This window comes from Bufo bufo, chromosome 1 (assembly GCF_905171765.1).
Source record: "Bufo bufo chromosome 1, aBufBuf1.1, whole genome shotgun sequence".
NCBI lineage: Eukaryota > Metazoa > Chordata > Amphibia > Anura > Bufonidae > Bufo > Bufo bufo.
The window spans coordinates 352,269,169-352,290,957 of record NC_053389.1 but is presented as its reverse complement, the minus strand read 5'-3'; the positions used below and the strand labels follow the sequence as shown (position 1 = coordinate 352,290,957).

The window sequence follows — 21,789 nt, the reverse complement described above, 5'->3', positions numbered from 1 at the left end:
TCCCATACTGAGATATGTTCTCCTCAGGACTAGGAGACCAGGAAAGCTTGGTGACAATCCATGGGAGAGCTGGAAGGCCCCCTCAGTCTTCCTAGGGTAATTCCAATGGAAATATTTTCCACAGAGGATTACCTGTTGTGGATTTGCTGTGGAATTCAGCCACGATCAGTTACACATGGTGAAATCATATATTACCACTGTGCGGATTTGAAATGTGCACAGTAGGTTCATTTCCGTGCGGATTTTATGAAGTGTGAGGATTTTTGGTAAAATCTTATCCATTTTGCTGGTATTTGCTGCAATACGCTGTGGATTTCATAGCTGCAGTTGTATGAGATGAATGAGCCCGGACCAAACATCCTGGGGAAGGGATCTCAGTTCTGTCAGCTGCAGCGCAGGCATTATGCACACAGTGACGTCACAGCGCAGGCATTATGCACACAGTGACGTCACAGTACACTGATAAAGACTGAGGAGATGAGGCACACTGATGTCACAGTACAATGATAATAAACAATGTTGTTTGGTTCTAGACTTCTTTATATGTTAATTTAAGAGGTGTTATTTTTGTCGCTGAAAATCAGGCTTTATAAGGTAAAAAAACAAAAACGGCTCCTAACTTTTTTAGCTGGCTCCTAGATTCCAAGGAAATTTGTCAAGCCCTGACCTAACCCCTCAGGTGAATACCGTAAAAAAAAAAAAAAGAAAAAAAGCCATTTTTGTCACCTTACATCGCAAAAAGTGTAATAGCAAGCGATCAAAAAGTCATACGCACCCCAAAATAGTGCCAATCAAACCGTCATCTCATCCCGCAAAAATCATACCCTACCCAAAATAATCCCCCAAAAACTGAAAAATATATGGTTTTCGGACTATGGAGACACTAAAACATGATTATTATTATTTTTGTTTCAAAAATGAAATAATTGTATAAAACGTACGTAAATAAAAAAAAAAGTAGACATATTAGGTATTGCCGCATCCGTAATAACCTGCTCTATTAAAATACCACATGATCTAACCTGTCAGATGAATGCTGTAAATAACAAAAAATAAAAACTGCGCCAAAACAGCTATTTCTTGTTACCTTGTGCCCGTACAGCAGTTTATGACCACATGTGGGGTGTTTCTGTAAACTACAGAATCAGGGCCATTAAATATAGTGTTTTTGTTAACCCTTGCTTTGTCACTGGAAAAAATGGGGAACACCTAAATAGTTAACAAAGTTTGTAAAATCAGTTTTAAATACCTTGAGGGGTGTAGTTTCTAGAAAGGGGTAATTTTTGGGTGGTTTCTATTATGTAAGCCTCACAAAGTGACTTCAGACCTGAACTGGTCCTTAAAGGGGTTCTGCACTTTGTTTTAACTGATGATCTATCCTCTGGATAGATCATTAGCTTCTGATCGGCGGGGGTCCGACACCCGGGACCCCTGACGATCAGCTGTTTGAGAAGGCTACAGTAGCACCGCGGCCTTCTCACTGTTTACCGCCGGCCCAGTGACGTTATGACTAGTATCAACTAGCGTGGGCGGGGCTAAGCTCCATTTAAGTGAACAGAGCTTATCCCCGTCCACGCTAGTTGATACTAGTCGTGACGTCAGTGGGCCTGCGGTAAACAATGAGAAGGCCGCGGCGCTGCTGGAGCACCGCTGCCTTCTCAAACAGCTGATCGGCGGGGGTCCCGGGTGTCGGACCCCCGCCGATCAGAAGCTGATGATCTATCCATAGGATAGATCATCAGTTAAAACAAAGTGCTGAACCCTTTTAAAAAGTGGGTTTTTGAACATTTAAAAAAAAATTCAAGATTTGCTTCTAAGCCTTGTAACTAGGGATCAAACGATTATCGGTTTTACCGATATTATCAGCTGATATACAGGATTTTGAACGCTATCGGTATCGGCATCTATTTTATACAGGAGGCGGGAGCTGGCTGCAGAATCATATAGCCGGCTCCCAACCTCTATGAGCGGTAGCTGCGATCCGCTGCAGTAAACCCCCTCAGGTGCCACAACAGATTATCGGTATCGGCTCTAAAAAATCTATATCGGTCGATCCCTACTTGTAACTAGGGATCGACCGATTATCGGTTTTACCGATATTATCGGCCGATATTCAGGATTTTAAACGTTATCGGTATCAGCATCTATTTTGCCGATATACCGATAACGTATTGGGAACACAGAACGCGCTGCTCTCAGCGCTCTGTGTTCCCTCCGCAGCACAGGGGAGAAGGAAGCAGTGTCTCCCTCCCCCTGTGCTGCTGCTGCCGCCAATGACAGGAGAGGAGACAAGAGGAGGGGAGGGGCTGTGGCCACCGCTCCACCAATGAAGATGAGTCTTTCATTAATTCATATACAGGAGGCGGGAGCTGGCTGCAGAATCACATAGCCAGCTCCCGACCTCTATGAGCGGTAGCTGCGGTCCGCGGTAGTTAACCCCTTAGGTGCCGCGGATCGCAGCTACAGCTCATAGAGGACGGGAGCCGGCTATGTGATTCTGCAGCCAGCTCCCGCCTCCTGTATATGAATGAGAGACTTATCTTCATTGGTGGCGCAGTGCCCCCCATCCCAATAGTAAAAACATTGGTGGCGCAGTGCGCCCCCCCACCCAGTATTAATCATTGGTGGCAGTGGCCACAGGATCCCCTCTCCCCTCCTTCTCCGATCGGAGCCCCAGCAGTGTAAGCCTGGGGCTCGATCGGTTACCATGGCAGCCAGGACGCTATTGAAGCCCTGGCTGCCATGTTCAGCTCCATGCTGCTGTGTGCACAAAGCACAGAGCAGCAGGGACAGTGTGAGCTCCTATTCACCCTTATAGAGATCTATCAGGGTGAATAGGACAAGGGTTCTAGTCCCTAAGGGGGCTAAAAGTTAGTAAAACAAAACAAAATAATAAAATATTAAGTATAAATGAAAAAGATTTAAAAAAATAAATAAAAATACACGTTAACAATAAACATATTAATTTTCAGCAGATTTGTGTAGGAATTTGTGTATAAATTATCGGCTATCGGCCTAAAAGTTTACAAATTATCGGTATCGGCCCTAAAAAATCAATATCTGTCGATCCCTACTTGTAACATCCCCAAAAAATAAAATGTCATTCCCAAAATGATCCAAACATGAAGTAGACATATGGGGAATGTAAAGTAATCACTATTTTTGGAGGTATTAACTATGTATTATAGAAGTAGAGAAATTGAAACTTTGAAACTTGCTAATTTTTCCCAATTTTTGGTAAATTTGGTTTCTTTTTTTAATAAATTTTTTTTTTATTTTTTAACTCCATTTTACCAGTCTCATGAAGTACAATATGTGATGAAAAAAACTGTCTCACAATGGCCTGGATAAGTCAAAGTGTTTTAAAGTTATTCACACATAAGGTGATACATGTCACATTTGCAAAAAATGGCCTGGCCCTTAAGGTGAAAATGAGCCCGGTCCATAAGGGGTTAAAGGGCATCTGTCAGCAGATTTGTACATATGAAACTGTCTGACCTGCTTGATGTGCCTCCTGGGGATGAGGGTAGTGTGGTGAGTGGAGGACCACCCATAACCCCAACTAATCCTATTAGGCTACTTTCACACTGCCGTTTCTGGGTCCGCTTGTGAGATCCATTTCAGGGCTCTCACAAACGGTTCAAAACGGATCAGTTCAGCCCCAATGCATTCTGAATGGATAAGGATCCGTTCAGAATGCATCAATTTGGCTCCTTTCCGCCTCCATTCCGCTCTGGAGGCAGACACCAAAAACGCTGCTTGGAGCGCTTTGGTGTCCGCCTGACGATGCAGAGCCAAACTGTTCCGTCCTGACTTACAATGTAAGTCAATGAGGACGGATCCGTTTTCACTGACACAATATGGTGCAATTGAAAACGTTTTGACTTTGTTCTTCATAATGCAAACGGCATTATAGGTGCGGATCCATCTGTGCAGATACCAGACGGATCTGCACCTAACACAGGTGTGAAAGTAGCCTTGCACTATAATAACTGGAAAAGCTCAGGAGATCCAGTTCTACACAAATCATGAGCTTTCCATCTTTCATCAATAGTTATATTGATTTCCCTAAGGCCACAGTCACACTTTAGGGGATGTTGCCATAACAACTAGAGGCTCTGCTCTTGCTGCAACTGCAGCACCTTTTCCACTTTGACAGGGTCAGGAGTGAGGACCTTTACACTGGTCCTGCCAATCAAAGTGCAGGAGACATGATGGTTCCTTAGAGAGTAGAACCTCTAGGTATAACGGCAACGCCCCCATTGCTTTAGCTGCTTATATCTCTGGTTTGGTACCAGCTAGAAATATGGGCTTTGTATTGTCTGAAAACTGACATTCCAAGCTTTCAGACAATAAATGACATAAATATGTTCAGTACAAGTGAACGTATCAATGATAGAAATCAGGATGCTGCGACTGAAGCTGAAAGTAAAAGCAGTAATTTCTCCTCTGTTGCTTGGACTAGAGCTGTCATTCTGGTCTGAAAGCCTGGACTGTCAGCTTTCAAACAAGACCAGTTGCATATTTCTAGCTTCTACCATTGTGAAGATATCACCATCTAAAGCAGCCCTCCCCTCCACTTTCTGCCTCAGCCCAGCTCCAGGCTGTCAGGGCTGAGCTCCTCCTCCCAGAGCTGAGAAGACGGACTGCACATGGCAACGCTGTGAGATGAGAGCTGCTCAATAGGAAAGTAGCATGCATTTGTGGGACAACACTTGCATGTGTTCTCAGTATGGCCTAAGTTGCAGCAGCTTATCTTCCCTGAGAACAAAGGATTGGGCATGGTAAAGAGGTTAAAATATGCAATCCAAATACCCCCCCCCCCCCCCCCCTTCCCCACCATGGCTCAGAACCCCCAGGAAGGCCCCATGTCCAACATTATAAGTTTACTACATTTTCTTGACACTGTTGATATGCATAACAAAATTGTTGATAGTGGGGGTCCCAGGTAAGTGGCCTTGCTGGGCAGTGGGGTGCCTGATGTGCAGTGGTCATTAGCGGGGATCCCAGCTCGGAGACTCCCGTTGATCTTTTAACCGCACCTGATGGGTTAACTGCCGCGGATCGCAGCGCCCTGTCAGGGGAAGGGTGACGGCAATGTGTTTCTGCCGCCGGCTGTAGTTGTATATTAAATGTTAATTATCATTGGTGGCACAGTGCCCCCCCAGTATTAACCACTTACCGTCACACTAACGCCGAAAGGCGTCATTTCTGCGGCGCTCCCAGGTCACACTAACGCCGATTGGTGTCATCTTGCGTGAGCCGAGATTTCCTGTGAACGCGCGCGCGCGCTCACAGGAACGGAAGGTAAGAGAGTTGATCTCCAGCCTGCCAGCGGCGATCGTTCGCTGGCAGGCTGGAGATGTGATTTTTTTTAACCCCTAACAGGTATATTAGACGCTGTTATGATAACAGCGTCTAATATACCTGCTACCTGGTGGTCCCCTTTGTTTGGATCGACCACCAGAGGACACAGGTAGCTCAGTAAAGTAGCACCAAGCACCACTACACTACACTACACCCCCCCCTGTCACTTATTAACCCCTTATTAGCCCCTGATCACCCCTGATCACCCCATATAGACTCCCTGATCACCCCCCTGTCATTGATTACCCCCCTGTCATTGATCACCCCCCTGTAAAGCTCCATTCAGACGTCCGCATGATTTTTACGGATCCACTGATAGATGGATCGGATCCGCAAAACGCATACGGACGTCTGAATGGAGCCTTACAGGGGCGTGATCAATGACTGTGGTGATCACCCCATATAGACTCCCTCATCACCCCCCTGTCATTGATCACACCCCTGTAAAGCTCCATTCAGACGTCCGCATGATTTTTACGGATCCACTGATAGATGGATCGGATCCGCAAAACACATACAGGCGTCTCCCTGGAGCCTTCCAGGGGGGGTGATCACCCCATATAGACTCCCTGATCACCCCCCTGTCATTGATCACCGCCCCTGTCATTGATCACCCCCCCTGTCAGGCTGCATTCAGATGTCCGTATGATTTTTACGGATCCACGGATACATGGATCGGATCCGCAAAACACATACGGACATCTGAATTGAGCCTTATAGGGGGGTGATCAATGACAGGGGGGTGATCACCCCATATAGACTCCCTGATCACCCCCCTGTCATTGATCACCCCCCTGTCATTGATCACCCCCCTGTCATTGATCACCCCCCTGTCATTGATCACCCCCCTGTCATTGATCACCCCCCTGTCATTGATCACCCCCCTGTCATTGATCACCCCCCTGTCATTGATCACCCCCCTGTCAGGCTCCATTCAGACATTTTTTTTTGCCCAAGTTAGCGGAAATTATTATTTTTTTCTTACAAAGTCTCAACTTGTGTCAAAAAATTAAATCTCACATGAACTCACCATACCCCTCACGGAATCCAAATGCGTAAATTTTTTTAGACATTTATATTCCAGACTTCTTCTCACGCTTTAGGGCCCCTAGAATGCCAGGGCAGTATAAACACCCCACATGTGACCCCATTTCGGAAAGAAGACACCCCCAGGTATTCCGTGAGGGGCATATTGAGTCCATGAAAGATTGAAATTTTTGTCCCAAGTTAGCGGAAAGGGAGACTTTGTGAGAAAAAAATAAAAAATATCAATTTCCGCTAACTTGTGCCAAAAAAAAAAAAATTCTATGAACTCGCCATGCCCCTCATTGAATACCTTGGGGTGTCTTCTTTCCAAAATGGGGTCACATGTGGGGTATTTATACTGCCCTGGCATTCTAGGGGCCCCAAAGCGTGAGAAGAAGTCTGGTATCCAAATGTCTAAAAATGCCCTCCTAAAAGGAATTTGGGCACCTTTGCGCATCTAGGCTGCAAAAAAAGTGTTACACATCTGGTATCGCCGTACTCAGGAGAAGTTGGGGAATGTGTTTTGGGGTGTCATTTTACATATACCCATGCTGGGTGAGAGAAATATCTTGGTCAAATGCCAACTTTGTATAAAAAAATGGGAAAAGTTGTCTTTTGCCAAGATATTTCTCTCACCCAGCATGGGTATATGTAAAATGACACGCCAAAACACATTCCCCAACTTCTCCTGAATACGGCGATACCACATGTGTGACACTTTTTTGCAGCCTAGGTGGGCAAAGGGGCCCATATTCCAAAGAGCACCTTTCGGATTTCACAGGTCATTTACCTACTTACCACACATTAGGGCCCCTGGAAAATGCCAGGGCAGTATAACTACCCCACAAGTGACCCCATTTTGGAAAGGAGACAACCCAAGGTATTCCATGAGGGGCATGGCGAGTTCCTAGAATTTTATATTTTTTGTCACAAGTTAGTGGAAAATGATGATTTTTTTTTTTTTCTTACAAAGTCTTATATTCCACTAACTTGTGACAAAAAATAAAAACTTCCATGAACTCACTATGCCCATCAGCGAATACCTTGGGGTGTCTTCTTTCCAAAATGGGGTCACTTGTGGGGTAGTTATACTGCCCTGGCATTCTAGGGGCCCAAATGTGTGGTAAGGAGTTTGAAATCAAATTCTGTAAAAAATGACCAGTGAAATCCGAAAGGTGCTCTTTGGAATATGGGCCCCTTTGCCCACCTAGGCTGCAAAAAAGTGTCACACATGTGGTATCGCTGTATTCAGGAGAAGTTGGGGAATGTGTTTTGGGGTGTCATTTTACATATACCCATGCTGGGTGAGAGAAATATCTTGGCAAAAGACAACTTTTCCCATTTTTTTTATACAAAGTTGGCATTTGACCAAGATATTTCTCTCACCCGGCATGGGTATATGTAAAATGACACCCCAAAACACATTCCCCAACTTCTCCTGAATACGGAGATACCACATGTGTGACACTTTTTTGCAGCCTAGGTGGGCAAAGGGGCCCATATTCCAAAGAGCACCTTTCGGATTTCACTGGTCATTTTTTACAGAATTTGATTTCAAACTCCTTACCACACATTTGGGCCCCTAGAATGCCAGGGCAGTATAACTACCCCACAAGTGACCCCATTTTGGAAAGAAGACATCCCAAGGTATTCGCTGATGGGCATAGTGAGTTCATGGAAGCTTTTATTTTTTGTCACAAGTTAGTGGAATATGAGACTTTGCAAGGAAAAAAAAAATAAAATAAAATCATAATTTTCCGCTAACTTGTGACAAAAAATAAAAAGTTCTATGAACTCACTATGCCCATCAGCGAATACCTTAGGGTGTCTACTTTCCGAAATGGGGTCATTTGTGGGGTGTTTGTACTGTCTGGGCATTGTAGAACCTCAGGAAACATGACAGGTGCTCAGAAAGTCAGAGCTGCTTCAAAAAGCGGAAATTCACATTTTTGTACCATAGTTTGTAAACGCTATAACTTTTACCCAAACCATTTTTTTTTTACCCAAACATTTTTTTTTTATCAAAGACATGTAGAACTATAAATTTAGAGCAAAATTTCTATATGGATGTCGTTTTTTTTGCAAAATTTTACAACTGAAAGTGAAAAATGTCATTTTTTTGCAAAAAAATCGTTAAATTTCGATTAATAACAAAAAAAGTAAAAATGTCAGCAGCAATGAAATACCACCAAATGAAAGCTCTATTAGTGAGAAGAAAAGGAGGTAAAATTCATTTGGGTGGTAAGTTGCATGACCGAGCAATAAACCGCTAAAGTTGTGGAGTGCCGATTTGTAAAAAAGGGCCTGGTCTTTAGGTGGTATAAACCTGTGGTCCTTAAGTGGTTAAAATCATTGGTGGCAGTGGCCACAGAGTCCTTTCACCTCCTCTCATTGGCGGCAGTGGCAGCTTCTGATCGGAGCCCCAGGAGTCACCCTAATAGATCTGTATCAGTGTGAATAGGATAAGGGATTAAAATATCCTAGGTTCTAGCCCTTAAGGGGGAAATATTTATTAAATAAACTGTAAAAAAACAAAACAAAAAAAACACACCCCTTTCTCAATTTTACATCTAAATATAAAAATAAAGATTATTTGGTTTTCTTTATTTTTTTGCATGGTATCGGGTATCTCAATGCTTTTTTATGGTATCAAAACCGAATGAAAATTTTGGTATCGAAACAACAGTAAATAGGGTAACATTTCATTAGGCCAAGGCACTGAGAATTGTCTTTGGTTCTGCATTTTTTTGCTTTCCTGTAAAATAAATGGGTTTTCAAGAATCCTCTCCAATATCAGAAAACCACTTTAAATGGGTTGTCTGGTTGGTAATTTTTTTTTTGAAAGGTTCATTGAATAAAAAAAAATCCTGGGCTCACATGACCCAAAATAAATTATTGCTCAGCCAATCACTGATGCAGCAGTGACCATCCTCGCTCAGTGATTGGCTCAGCAGTTACTTTGTGTGTTGAAGAGGCCAGTGGAGGCCTGAGAAGCAACAGTAGAAGTGGTGGGCTGGTAAGTATTAGTTTCTCAACAGTTGTGACACTGTGAAGAGGGTCTGTTGGGTCTATAAAAATTTCCACGAGTCTGGACTTCTGTAAGACCAAAATGTTATAGAAAATTATGCTTTTAGTAACGTGACTAAATTTTTGTCTTGTATGTACTAAACTTTTGACCGTTTAAATAAATCTCAGACCTGCCCTCCACACCTGGCTAATAAAAAATGTTTTGTTGAAGCACTCCTATAAACATTTTTATTCTCCGACCTGTTAGACAGATACATGATGTAAACTGTAGTAAAGGAAATCCTCTTACCAGTGACTGTATTTGTGAGTTATAACCTCCCTTTTGATTCTCATCTGACAGAGGACAGGACGTCAGTAACTTCTCTATTCATTCCTGTGAGACTGACTTTGAGGCTTCCATAAGAATACGTAGAGAAACTGACTTCCTGTCCACACAAAGATGCTGTGTCGGTTGGAGGGTCTGATGGCTGGTCACATGACACAGCTGAGAAGCAGAAGGGAGGAGATGGCTCACAAATACAGACACTGCTAAGAAAATTACATTCACTACAGATTACTACATGTACCTTTCTAACAGATCAGAGAATACGTTTCTGCAGTGCTATTCCCTGCACCACTGGTCCAGTCTTCCTGCTGCTGTTTACAGACTGCAGCAATTTCATGGTGGCATACCACTGATGAGTGTTTGGCTGCAATGGTCACTTGGTGTACATCAGCATGTCTCTGTGATTACTGCTAATGTCTTCAACTGGTGAGGACACTAATTGGCTGCAGCAGTCATGTGCTGTATATTGGCAGCTCACCTCTGCAGTTTGTAAACCAGCAGCAGGAGGGCCTGACTGGCGTCTAAGGCTACTTTCACATTAGCGTTTTTTGCGGATCCGTCATGTACCGTATCTGCAAAAACGCTTCCGCTACAAATACAACCGCATTCATCCGTCGTGAATGGATCCGGTTGTATTATGTCTTCTATAGCCATGACGGATCCGTCTTGAACACCATTGAAAGTTAATGGGGGACGGATCCGTTTTCTATTGTCAAAGAAAACTGATCTATCCCCATTTACTTACATTGTGTGCCAGGACGGATCTGTTTGGTTTCGCACCAAATGGCGGACAGAAAAACTCTGCAGGCAGCGTTTTGGTGTCCGCCTCCAGAGCGGAAAGGAGGCAAACTGAAGCATTCTGAGCGGATCCTTTTCCATTCAGAATGCATTAGGGCAAAACTGATCAGTTTTGGACCGCTTCTGAGAGCCCTGAACGGATCTCGCAAACGGAAAGCCAAAACGCTAGTGTGAATTAGTAGCCTAAGAGAAAAGCACTGAAGAAAGAGGCAAGTATAAAGTCTAATCATTTATCTTTTCTTTCTTTCTTTTTTTTTTTTTTTTGCCAGTTGGGGGGTTTGTCCAAGTTTTTATTGTCAGACAACCCCTTCAAATTGTCTTTATTTTATTAGGCATCTGACACAATGGATGCTATCTTAAAACTGCGGAGTCAGTTAAAAGAGGCGGAAGAGGAGAGGGACAGGGCCGCACAGTATGGGCTTCAACTGTTGGAAAGTCAAAGCGACTTACAAAATCAATTGGAGGAGCAACGCAATGAAATGACTGGCACCATTGATGTATGTAATGCAGAATCTTTCATGTGATGTTTATTTGAGCCAGTTGGTATATGTCTCAGCATAATGATATCTATTTATTTATTTATTTATTTTTAATAATGAATTTTAGAACTTGGAACAAGAAAAATATTCTCTCCAACGGGAAGTTGAACTTAAAAATCGGATGCTAGAAAGTTTAACGTCAGAATGTGAAAATATAAAGCAGCAGCAGAAGGCTTGGCTTGAACAGTTACAGGATCAACTAGAGTGGAATCATAATCGTGAAATGAGTGAACTGAAAGATAAGGTATTTAATTATTTAGCCTTTTTATTAAGTGTTACCCTTCTAACACAGTGTCATGGCATATCATTAGGCTATGGCATCACATTATGGTCATTACCGTAAAGAATCCTCTTCTATGTTTGTGTACAAACCTTCTTTCCTCCAGACGCAGAGGGTGTCCCCTCGTCACAGTTACAGTCCTGGGGATAAATAGATGATGGGATAGATCTCTGTACTGACCCCTGATATATTTATACATACTGATTAGATCTCCCCTCAGTCGTCTTTTTTCTAAAGTGAATAACCCTAATTTTGATAATCTTTCAGGGTACTGTAGTTGCCCCATTCCAGTTATTACTTTAGTTGCCCTCCTCTGGACCCTCTCCAGCTCTGCTATGTCTGCCTTGTTCACAGGAGCCCAGAACTGTACACAGTACTCCATGTGTGGTCTGACTAGCGATTTGTAAAGTGGTAGGACTATGTTCTTATCACGGGCATCTATGCCCCTTCTGATGCAACCCATTATCTTATTGGCCTTGGCAGCAGCTGCCTGACACTGGTTTTTGCAGCTTAGTTTGATGTTCACTAAAATTCCAAGGTCATTTTCCATGTCAGTGTTACCGAGAGTTTTACCATTTACTATGTACGGGTGACTTGCATTATTCCTTCCCATGTGCATAACTTTACATTTGTCAGTGTTAAACCTCATCTGCCACTTATCTTCCCAAGCCTCCAGTCTATCCAGATCCCTCTGTAGCAGTATACTGTCCTCTTCAGTGTTAATTACTTTACACAGTTTAGTGTCATCTGTGAAAATTGATACTTTACTATGCAAGCCTTCTACAAGATCATTAATAAATATATTGAAGAGAATAGGGCCCAATACTGACCCCTGAGGTACCCCACTAGTGACAGTGACCCAATCTATCACTCAGCCAGTTACTTACCCACTTACAGACGTTTTCTCCCAGTCCGAGCATTCTCATTTTATATACTAACCTTTTATGTGGTACAGTGTCAAATGCTTTGGAGAAGTCCAGATACACGACATCCATTGATTCGCCGCTGTCAAGTCTAGAACTTACCTCCTCATAGAAACTGATTAAATTAGTTTGGCATGACCGATCCCTCACGAAGCCATGCTGATATGGCGTTATTTGCTTATTTCCGTTGAGATGCTCTAAGATAGCATCACTTAGAAAACCTTAAAACAGTTTACCCACAACAGATGTTAAACTTACCGGCCTATATTTCCAGGCTCTGTTTTTGGACCCTTTTTGAATATTGGCACCACATTTGCCGTGCGCCAATCTTGTGGGACATTCCCTGTCAGTATAGAGTCTGCAAATATCAGAAATAAGGGTCTGGCTATGACATTACTTAATTCCGTTATGATACAGGGGTGTATGCCATCCGGTCCTGGCGATTTGTCTATTTTAATCTTTTTAAGTCGCTGATGTACTTCTTCCTGGGTCAGACAGGACACTTTTAATGGGGAATTTATTTTTACATTCTGCATGTCATCTGACAGCTTATTTTCCTTAGTGAATACATTGGAGAGAAAAAATATTTAACAGCTTTGCTTTCTCCTCGTCGCTCTCTGCGACTCCCCCCTCATTACTCTTTAAAGGGCCGACACCTTCAGATTTATACTTTTTAACATTTATATAATTGAAGAACATTTTAGGGTTAGTTTTACTCATTGGCAATTAATCTCTGGGTCTCTAGTTTGGCCGCTTTTATTTGTTTTTTACATGTTCTATTTTTTTCCTTATAGTTTTTCAGTGCTTCCGTGCTACACTCCTGTTTTAGGGATTTATATGCTTTCTTTCTGTCATTTTATTGCTTTCTTTACAGTTCTATTTATCCACATTGGTTTCTTTTTGTTCCTTAACCTTTTATTCCCATACGGTATGTACCTCTCACAGTGAGATTTTAGGATGTTTTTAAAGATATCCCATTTTGTGGCTGTATTTTTATTTTTGAGGACTTTGTCCCAGTTAGTTAGGCCTATGGCCTCTCTTAGTTGGCTAAATTTACCTTTTTTGAAGTTTGGTATTTTTGTTCCTCCCTGTAGAAACGCTCTTTTGAATGATAATTGGAAGGTTATTACTTTATGGTCACTATTTCCCAGGTGTCCCCCAACCTGCACGTCTGTTGTTCTGTCAGGCCTATTGGTTAATACTAAGTCTAATATGGCCGTCCCTCTAGTCGGGTCCTGAACCAGTTGGGAGAGGTAATTGTCTTTGGTTATTGCCAAGAACCTGTTTCCATTATGAGATAAACAAGTTTCAGTTTCACAGTCTATATCTGTGTTCGTAAACTGCTGTATGACCAAACAGCAGGGCGCAGAAGGAATGAAACGACATATGGTTTCTGGAAAGCAGATTTTGATGGCCTTTTTTGTATCATGTCCCATTTGAAGAACCCCTGATGCACCCGTAGAGTAGAAACTCCATAAAAGTGACCCCATCTAAGAAACTACACCCCTCAAGGTATTCAAAACTGATTTTACAAACTTTATTAACCCTTTTGGTGTTCCTCAACAGTTTATGGAAAATGGAGATGAAATTTCAGAATTTCTATCTTTGGTAACCTTGCCTCACAAAAATGTAATATAGAGCAACCAAAAATCATATGTACCCTAGAAATGGTCCCAACAAAACTGCCACCTTATCCCGTAGTTTCCAAAATGGGAGTCACTTTTATGGAGTTTCTACTCTACGGGGTGCATCAGGGGGCTTCAAATGGGACATGGTGTAAATAAACCAGTCCAGCAAAATCTGCAGTCCAAAAACCACATGGCGCTCCTTTCCCTTTACGCCCTGCCGTGTGCCAGTACAGTAGTTTACGACCACATATATGTGGTGTTTCTGCAATCTACAGAATCAGGGCAATAAATATTGAGTTTTGTTTGTCTGTTTACCCTTACTTTGTTACTGGAAAAAATGGATTAAAATGGAAAATTTGCCAAAAATGTTTTATTCCTAAATTTCCATAGCATCATCACGACTGCATACAAGGAGATTGACCCCTGACCTCTGTAGGGGCAGGAACAGAGAAAGGTTAAATACCCTCCTCCCACCACCAACACCAGTGTTTCCTGTCCCTACAGAGGACAGGGCAGAGAAAGGTCTCCCTGTATGCAGGGAGATGAAGCTAAGGAAATGGAATCTCCTTTTTTTTTTTTTTTTTTCGTTTACCTTGGAAAATCGCCGGCATCCTGCATGGCGTCCCCCTGCCCTCCCGCGGTCCAGTACTAACGCTGGGCAGGGGGTACAGGGCTCTATCTCGTCCCGGTAATTCTGGGGCCTGTTCCCTGGCGCAGACTCCCTACTGAGGCGGCAGCTGGGTTGCGCGCCGCTGCATGGAGCGCATGTTTATGACGTCACGGCCGGCTACCCGGAAGTGACGTCGCGGCGGCAGCGTGGGGCCCAGCTTAAAACCGAGGCCTGAACTCTGGTAAACGCTCCCAGGATCGGTCCCCACTGGTTGCGGAACCCTTGCCTGCAGAAGAGGACGACTATGTCGGCATCGGAGCGATCCCCTAGAGCTGAGCCACCGGCGCTGCTTCCAACCGTGAGTCCCCTTCGGGGGTATTATATGAGCGGGTCAGGGAGTCTGTTGATCCCTCTCTCCTGCTTTAATAGGGGGAAGGGGAGAGAGAGAGAGAGAGTGAGGACACTTATTTCCATGCTGCGAGCTGTCAGCGGCAAGGAGCTTGCTTCTGCCGGCCCCTGACCCCCCCCCCCCCCCTCTCTTGCTCTCTCTCTCCCTCTAGTGGTCATACCCTTATTCCCTGCCTTCTCCTCTCTTTTAGGCTAAAGAAGCCCCGAAAAAGATCAGGAAATCACTCAAATGTATCTCCTGCAATAGCAGACTTCCTGACTACTACCCCAAAAAATTGTGCAAGCTTTGTATTTCAAATATTGTACGGGGTGAAGCACCCTCTCTAAAACAGGAATTAAAAACTATGATTCAGGAAGAGATTCGTTCATCCCTGGCCCACCTGTCCACTAATCCCCCCGACTTGCCGCAACCTAAGAGGAAGCGGGCTAGATCTCCATCCCCTTCGGACCTAGAAGTTATTGCGGTTGAAAGTGCCCACTCCGTTAGGTCATGGGAAGAGGGGGAGAGAGTCTCCGACTCACTCAGTGGATGACGGTCGTAGATATTACTTTTTCCCCTCCCCTCCATGACGGCACTTTACTTGGAGATTATCCTCCTCCTCCAGCCAGGCAGGGACAGGAAGGTTCAAAAGGGCCCGCCTCCTCACTTATCTTCAGTGTCTTCCTGTCCCTGCCAGGCGGAAGATAGGACACGTTCGTGCTCCGGTCGGGAGCTATCGCGGAGTAGCGGGTGCATTGCGCCAGCCACGGTCTTACCTTGGGCAAGTAAGGCCGTTCCATGGAGCCTGCCGCGGTCCTCTCTATATTCAAAACTCGCGCGCGCCAGCGCGTAGTGACTATCCGCGGCATCCGGACACTCAAAGGAGTTCTTCCGGTTTCCAGGCTGCCTGCTGCCCGAGATTCTCGGCTCCGGCGGGTGACGTCATCTGGGGGCCTAATTGTGGTAGCCGGAGGTTGCCGGGCCGGATGACGTCTGAGGTCCTGGGGAGACTTCCGGCCTACGTAGTGTTTTAAAAACTGGCGCCCTGGTCAAGTCGGATGTCGGCCTCTGACCAGAGAGTTTGCAAGTTTCCTGCAGCCTCAGATATCCGCACTTATGGATCAGGAGGAAGCCATGGACCAACCTGTAGCTGTGAGTGACATCCAGGTTGTGAGTATGGAATGCTGCTTGCACTGTTACTAAGTCTTTTCTCATCTTTTTCCCTTTTTCTGTTGGAAGAGTGACAAAGATAGCTCTGTAAAACCTAAAATATCGCCGAAATCTAAAATTCCCAGATGTCGCGTATGTTCGGCCAAACTCCCCGATAATTACGCTAAAAAACTGTGTGGAAAATGCATTGATAGCATTGTTAGGGAAGAAGTCCCGTCCCTAAAACAGGAATTGCAGTGCCTGATTAAGCAGGAAATAAAAACCGCTTTTTCAGATTTTGCTGCAGTCGCCAGCGTTCCATCAACATCAAAACAGGAGCCCAGGAAAAAATCCCCCATAAAAACCTCTTCATCCTCCTCTATTTCTTCAGATAGCGATGAGGATAGTAACAACTCTGACTCCGATGGCGATTTTAAAAATTATCTATTTTCATCTGACGATATAAACGATCTATTGAAATCGGTCAGGGATACCATGGAAATTAAGGAAGAAAAAGTACATAGGTTCGCCCTATAGAATATATAGATAGAATGTTTTCAGTGTTAGAAACTAAAAAGAAAAGGGTATTTCCTGTACACAAAAATCTGCAGTCTCTTATCCTAAGGGAGTGGAAAAATCCGGACAGGAAGGTTTTTTTACCCCGAACAATTAGGAAAAGGCTTCCTTTTGACGAAGAAGAGTTGTCCCCGTTCTTGAGTTGTCCTAAGATTGATGTTTCACTCTCCAAACTAGCTAAAGGTTTTTCTTTGCCATTCGAAGATACAGGATCATTGCGTGATCCTATGGACAAAAAAGTGGATGCTAATCTTAAAAGAACCTGGGATGCGGTCGCAGCTTTGTTTAAACCCAATATCGCTGCCACGTCCGTTGCTAGGTCCCTAAAAAGTTGGTTGGAACAACTAGATGTTCTCTTAAAATCCAATACTCCATATGAAAACTTTGCAGACTGCTTCCCTCTTTTATTAAAGGCCGTAGATTTTTTGTCAGACACAACAGCGGATTCTGTCAGGCTGGCCGCAAGAGCTACGGCTTTAGCCAATAACTCTAGAAGGGCACTTTGGCTAAAAGCTTGGTCCGGAGACACAGGTTCCAAAGCAAAACTATGTAACATCCCGTTTTATGGTAATCTTCTCTTTGGTCAGGACTTAGATAAAATTTTAGAAAAAGCTTCTGATTCCAAAAAGAACTTCCCAGAGGATAAAAAGAAGAGGAAAGCTCCCTTTTTTCATCCCCAAAAAAAGGTTAGTTTTCAAAATAAAAGGAGTAAAACGGAAAACTGGAGATCAGGAAGACAGAAAGGGAAGGGTTTTATGTTCTCTCCCCGTTCCGAGGAATCTTCCAAAAAATGACGCCAGAGCCCCAGTGGGGGGAAGACTGGGAAAATTTGTGGATTGCTGGGAAAAATACTCAAACCAAGTCGGTCTGGGCTGTTATTCCAGGGTGTTCTTAGTAAAAAAAACAAACGGGAAAATGCGTCTCATCATAAATATGAAAGCCCTGAACAGGTCCATAAAGTACGAAAAATTCAGGATGGAATCTAGAAGAACCACGGTCAAAGTTCTACAAGAAAGGGTGTTTCTAGCATCCATAGATTTAAAAGATGCGTATTTTCACGTACCCATTCATCCAGGGTCACAACCGTTCTTGAGAATAGCGGTATGGGTCCAAGGGCGTCTAAAACATTTCCAGTTTCAAGCTCTACCCTTTGGGATAACGACGGCCCCCAGGCTTTTTTACAAAAATTATGCTAGAGGCAATAACCCCTCTGAGGAGGGAAAAGATAATGATAGTCCCATACCTGGACGACCTTTTAATAGTGGGGGACTCCCAGAAAGACCTAGAGATCAATCTATCCAAAACGATAGACAGACTGGAGGAATTGGGTTGGATTTTAAATCGGGAAAAGTCCCACTTAGTTCCCACACAAATTAGTTTTTTTGGGAATTCTCATAGACTCGGTGAGCCAAAAATGCTTTTTACCAGCAGAAAAGATCACAAAGATCCAATCCCAAGTAAAACTATTCAGGCATCAAAAATCCCACACCATAAGACAAACGATGGCCCTGATAGGATCCTTTTACAGCTTGTATCCCGGCAGTGAAGTGGGCGCAAATACATTCCCGTCCTCTTCAGACGTTCATGCTAAAAATATGGAACCGAAGACAAGATTCTCTAGACAATCTAATAACAATTCCGGATCCCATTCGATCCTCACTAAAATGGTGGGAATCAAATTTAAATCTACAGAGGGGAGTTCCTTGGATAGTGAGAGATCAGTTGATCCTCACCACGGATGCCAGTCTATGGGGCTGGGGAGCACATCTCCAATCAGTGTCAGCCCAAGGGGAGTGGTCACAATCCCAGAAGAGGTACTCGTCAAACCACCGGGAACTTCTGGGGGTGTGGGAGGCTCTGAGTTACTTCTCAGAAAAATTAAAAAGGTCCAACGTACAAATAAGGTCAGACAACAAGACGGTGGTTGCATATATAAACCACCAGGGAGGAACAAAAAGCAAACAACTTCAAGTCCTAGCCAACAAAATTTTCTTATGGGCGGAGGAGAATCTCCTCTCCCTATCAGCGATTTTTCTAAAAGGGACGCAAAACATCCAAGCGGATTTCCTCAGCCGCAGGAAATTAGATCCGGGGGAGTGGAGTTTAAAAGAGGAAATTTTCCAAACCTTAACACAAAGGTGGGGTCTTCCCCAAATAGACCTCTTTGCAAACAAAATAAATGCAAAATTACCAACTTATTTTTCCCTAGATCCATGGGATCCGAGAAGTGCAGGAACAGATGCACTAGCTCTTCCTTGGAATTTCCAACTGGCATACTGTTTCCCACCTCTGCCTCTGATTCCAAGGGTTCTCAGGAAAATAAAAGAAGAGAGGGCCGAGGTAATCTTAATTGTTCCCAACTGGCCAAGGAGATCCTGGTTTCTTCTCCTGGCAAAGATGTCCAAGGAGGATCCATGGATTCTACCCTGTTCGGAAGACCTCCTCTGTCAAGGGCCAGTTTTCCACCCAAAGACGCAAAGTCTGCATCTCTCTGCTTGGATCCTGAAAGGGCAGTCTTAAAATCTAAGGGTTTATCGGACAGAGTAATTAATACCATGCTAGCTGGCAAAAAAGATGTCACTAATAAAATTTACCGCAAAATCTGGAATAGATATGTTTCCTGGTGTTCAGAAAATACTCCTGACTCCGTGGGAAGTATTCTGTCTATTCTAGATTTTCTTCAAGAAGGTTTTAATAAAGGGTTAAAACCTAGTACTCTTAGAGTCCAAATTTCAGCTTTAAGTGTCTATTTAGACGAGAAAATAGCTCTTAATCCGTGGATCATTCGCTTCATGAAGGGAACCGTCAGACTCAGACCCCGGAGTAAACCTCTGGTCGCTCCATGGGATTTAAACTCTGTCCTCTCCGGTCTCACTAAACCCCCCTTTGAGCCCTTGGAGTCAGCCAATATCCGATATCTGACCCTTAAAACAGTATTTCTAGTGGCCATTACCTCTGCACGTAGGGTTAATGAAATACAAGCTTTCTCGGTTAAAAAACCCTTCATGACGATCAGGGACGACAGAATAATTCTAAGGTTCGACAATTCCTTCCTACCTAAGGTTGTCTCGGAGTTCCATAGGATGGAGGAGGTGGTTCTTCCTTCATTCTATGAAAATCCCAGATCTAAAAAAGAAGAGGCTTTTCACACTTTGGACGTCAGAAGGTGTGTTCTAAAGTATATATCTGAAACTAAAAACTGGAGAAAATCTAATAACCTATTTGTCCAATTTTTAGGAGGTAGCAAAGGATTAAAAGCGTCCAAACCGTCTATTTCACGCTGGTTAAAATCAGCTATCTCAGAAGCCTACATAGCAATAGGGGAACGACCCCCGGTAAATATCAAGGCTCATTCTACAAGGGCAGTTTCGACCTCATGGGCGGAAGAAGCATCCGCTTCCTTGGATCAGATCTGTAGGGCAGCAACCTGGTCGAATCCTCATACCTTTGTAAAACACTATAGGATAGATATTGATTCTAAAAGAGACCTATCCTACGGTAGGAAAGTTTTACAAGCAATTGTCCCTCCCTAATTTACTAATCTGTTAGTCCTCCAAGTAAGGTGCCGTCATGGAGGGGAGGGGAAAAGTTGAATTAGTCTTACCGGTAATTCCTTTTTCGCGAATCCTCCATGACGGCACCGCTTATATTCCCCCCCCCCAAAAAAAAAAAAAAAAAAAAAAAAAAAAAGGACTAGTTATAAAATTAAATAATTAGTCTAGAGTTATATGTATGAAATTTAATATGTATAACAGAGAGTGGATAAATAATTGGTGAAGGTCACGAATGAGTGTGTAAGTTTAGGGCCTGTCAAGTCCAGAAGACACTGAAGATAAGTGAGGAGGCGGGCCCTTTTGAACCTTCCTGTCCCTGCCTGGCTAGAGGAGGAGGATAATCTCCAAGTAAGGTGCCGTCATGGAGGATTCGCGAAAAAGGAATTACCGGTAAGACTAATTCAACTTTCTACGGAAGAAATGTCCGACCTATTGAAGGCAGTAAGGTCGACCATGAGCGTGGAGGAAGTGCAACGTACCCATTCGGTACAAGAAGAAATGTTTGGGGGCCTAAGAGTTAAGAAAACTTGTGTGTTTCCCATCAATGAGAGTATTAGGGATATGGTCCTTGATGAGTGGGCAGACCCAGAAAGACTGGGAGTCCCGGCTGCATTCAAAAATAGGTTGCTATTTGATCCAGAGGAGTCTAAAATTTTCAATGAAATTCCCAAGATCGATGTACAGGTTGCCAAAGTGAACAAGAAAACTTCCCTTCCATTTGAGGATGCCTCCCAACTTAAAGATTAGATGGATCGTAAAGCGGACAGTCTTCTCAGGAAATCCTGGGAGGCGTCCATGTTTAATATTAAAACCAATATTGCGGCTACCTCAGTCGCCAGATCCATGTATCTTTGGTTGGGAGAATTAGAAACTCATATGAAAGATAAAGCATCTAGGGAGCAAATCCTTAATTCTCTCCCTCTTTTAAAATCCGCCACGGCCTTCCTGGCGGATGCCTCTGCCGAATCAGTCCGATTCTCCGCCAGAGATGCGGCGCTTTCCAATGCAGCCAGAAGAGCCCTCTGGATGAAGTGCTGGTCGGGGGACAAGACGTCTAAGTTAAAGCTTTGTTCTATACCCTTTTCTGGAGAATGTGTTTGGCCCGGTGCTGGATAAAATTCTAGAGAAGGCCGCGGACAAAAAGGGGTTTCCGGAAGATCGCCCCTCCAGACGCCGGTATCCTTTTCGCTCCTCCTTGGGTCAAGAAAAAAGCTACAGGGGGAAAGGGAAATCAGGGCGTTGGAGCTATCCAAAAGGGGGAAGAGGAAGATGCCAATCCTTCTCCCACCAAAAATCCTCCGATAAGCAATGACGCCGGAGTGGGGGGGAAGACTCTCAAAATTCCTGGGGTCATGGGAATCTATCTCCCAGAACCCTGGATTTCCAAGGTAGTCGGGGCAGGCTACCAAATAGAGTGGTCTTCAAGACCCCCAAACAAATTTTCACTGACACGGTTCCAAACGAACCTTTGGCAAGGAGTCCAGAAACTTCATCAAATGAATGTAATCTCACCGGTCCCGCCTCCAGAAAGAGGCAGGGGTTTCTATTCAACTCTATTTCTAATCAGGAAGAAAGAAGGCACTTTTCGGACTATCATAA

At 43.8% G+C, this 21,789-nt stretch overlaps 1 protein-coding gene and 1 long non-coding RNA gene across 3 annotated transcripts in view; one reads left to right on the top strand and one right to left on the bottom strand.

Moving 5' to 3' along the window:
- Positions 1-21,789, top strand: part of SPDL1 (spindle apparatus coiled-coil protein 1) — a 174,006-nt gene that overhangs the window by 7,082 nt on the left and 145,135 nt on the right. Inside the window, exons 1-3 of one of the 2 annotated variants that reach the window (XM_040442825.1) lie at positions 9,245-9,409; positions 10,876-11,040; positions 11,150-11,326. In XM_040442825.1, coding sequence (XP_040298759.1) covers positions 10,888-11,040; positions 11,150-11,326 — 330 coding nt within the window. In that variant the 5' untranslated portion in view covers positions 9,245-9,409; positions 10,876-10,887. Of the gene's footprint in view, positions 1-9,244; positions 9,410-10,875; positions 11,041-11,149; positions 11,327-21,789 lie in introns of those variants that run through there. The other variant, XM_040442834.1, reaches the window with a different exon arrangement.
- On the bottom strand, positions 15,449-20,730 carry LOC120977040. The gene is made up of 3 exons (XR_005773813.1): positions 20,597-20,730; positions 18,503-18,504; positions 15,449-15,479 (listed from the first exon to the last, which is right to left on the bottom strand). It is a non-coding gene; the product is annotated as an uncharacterized LOC120977040 (long non-coding RNA).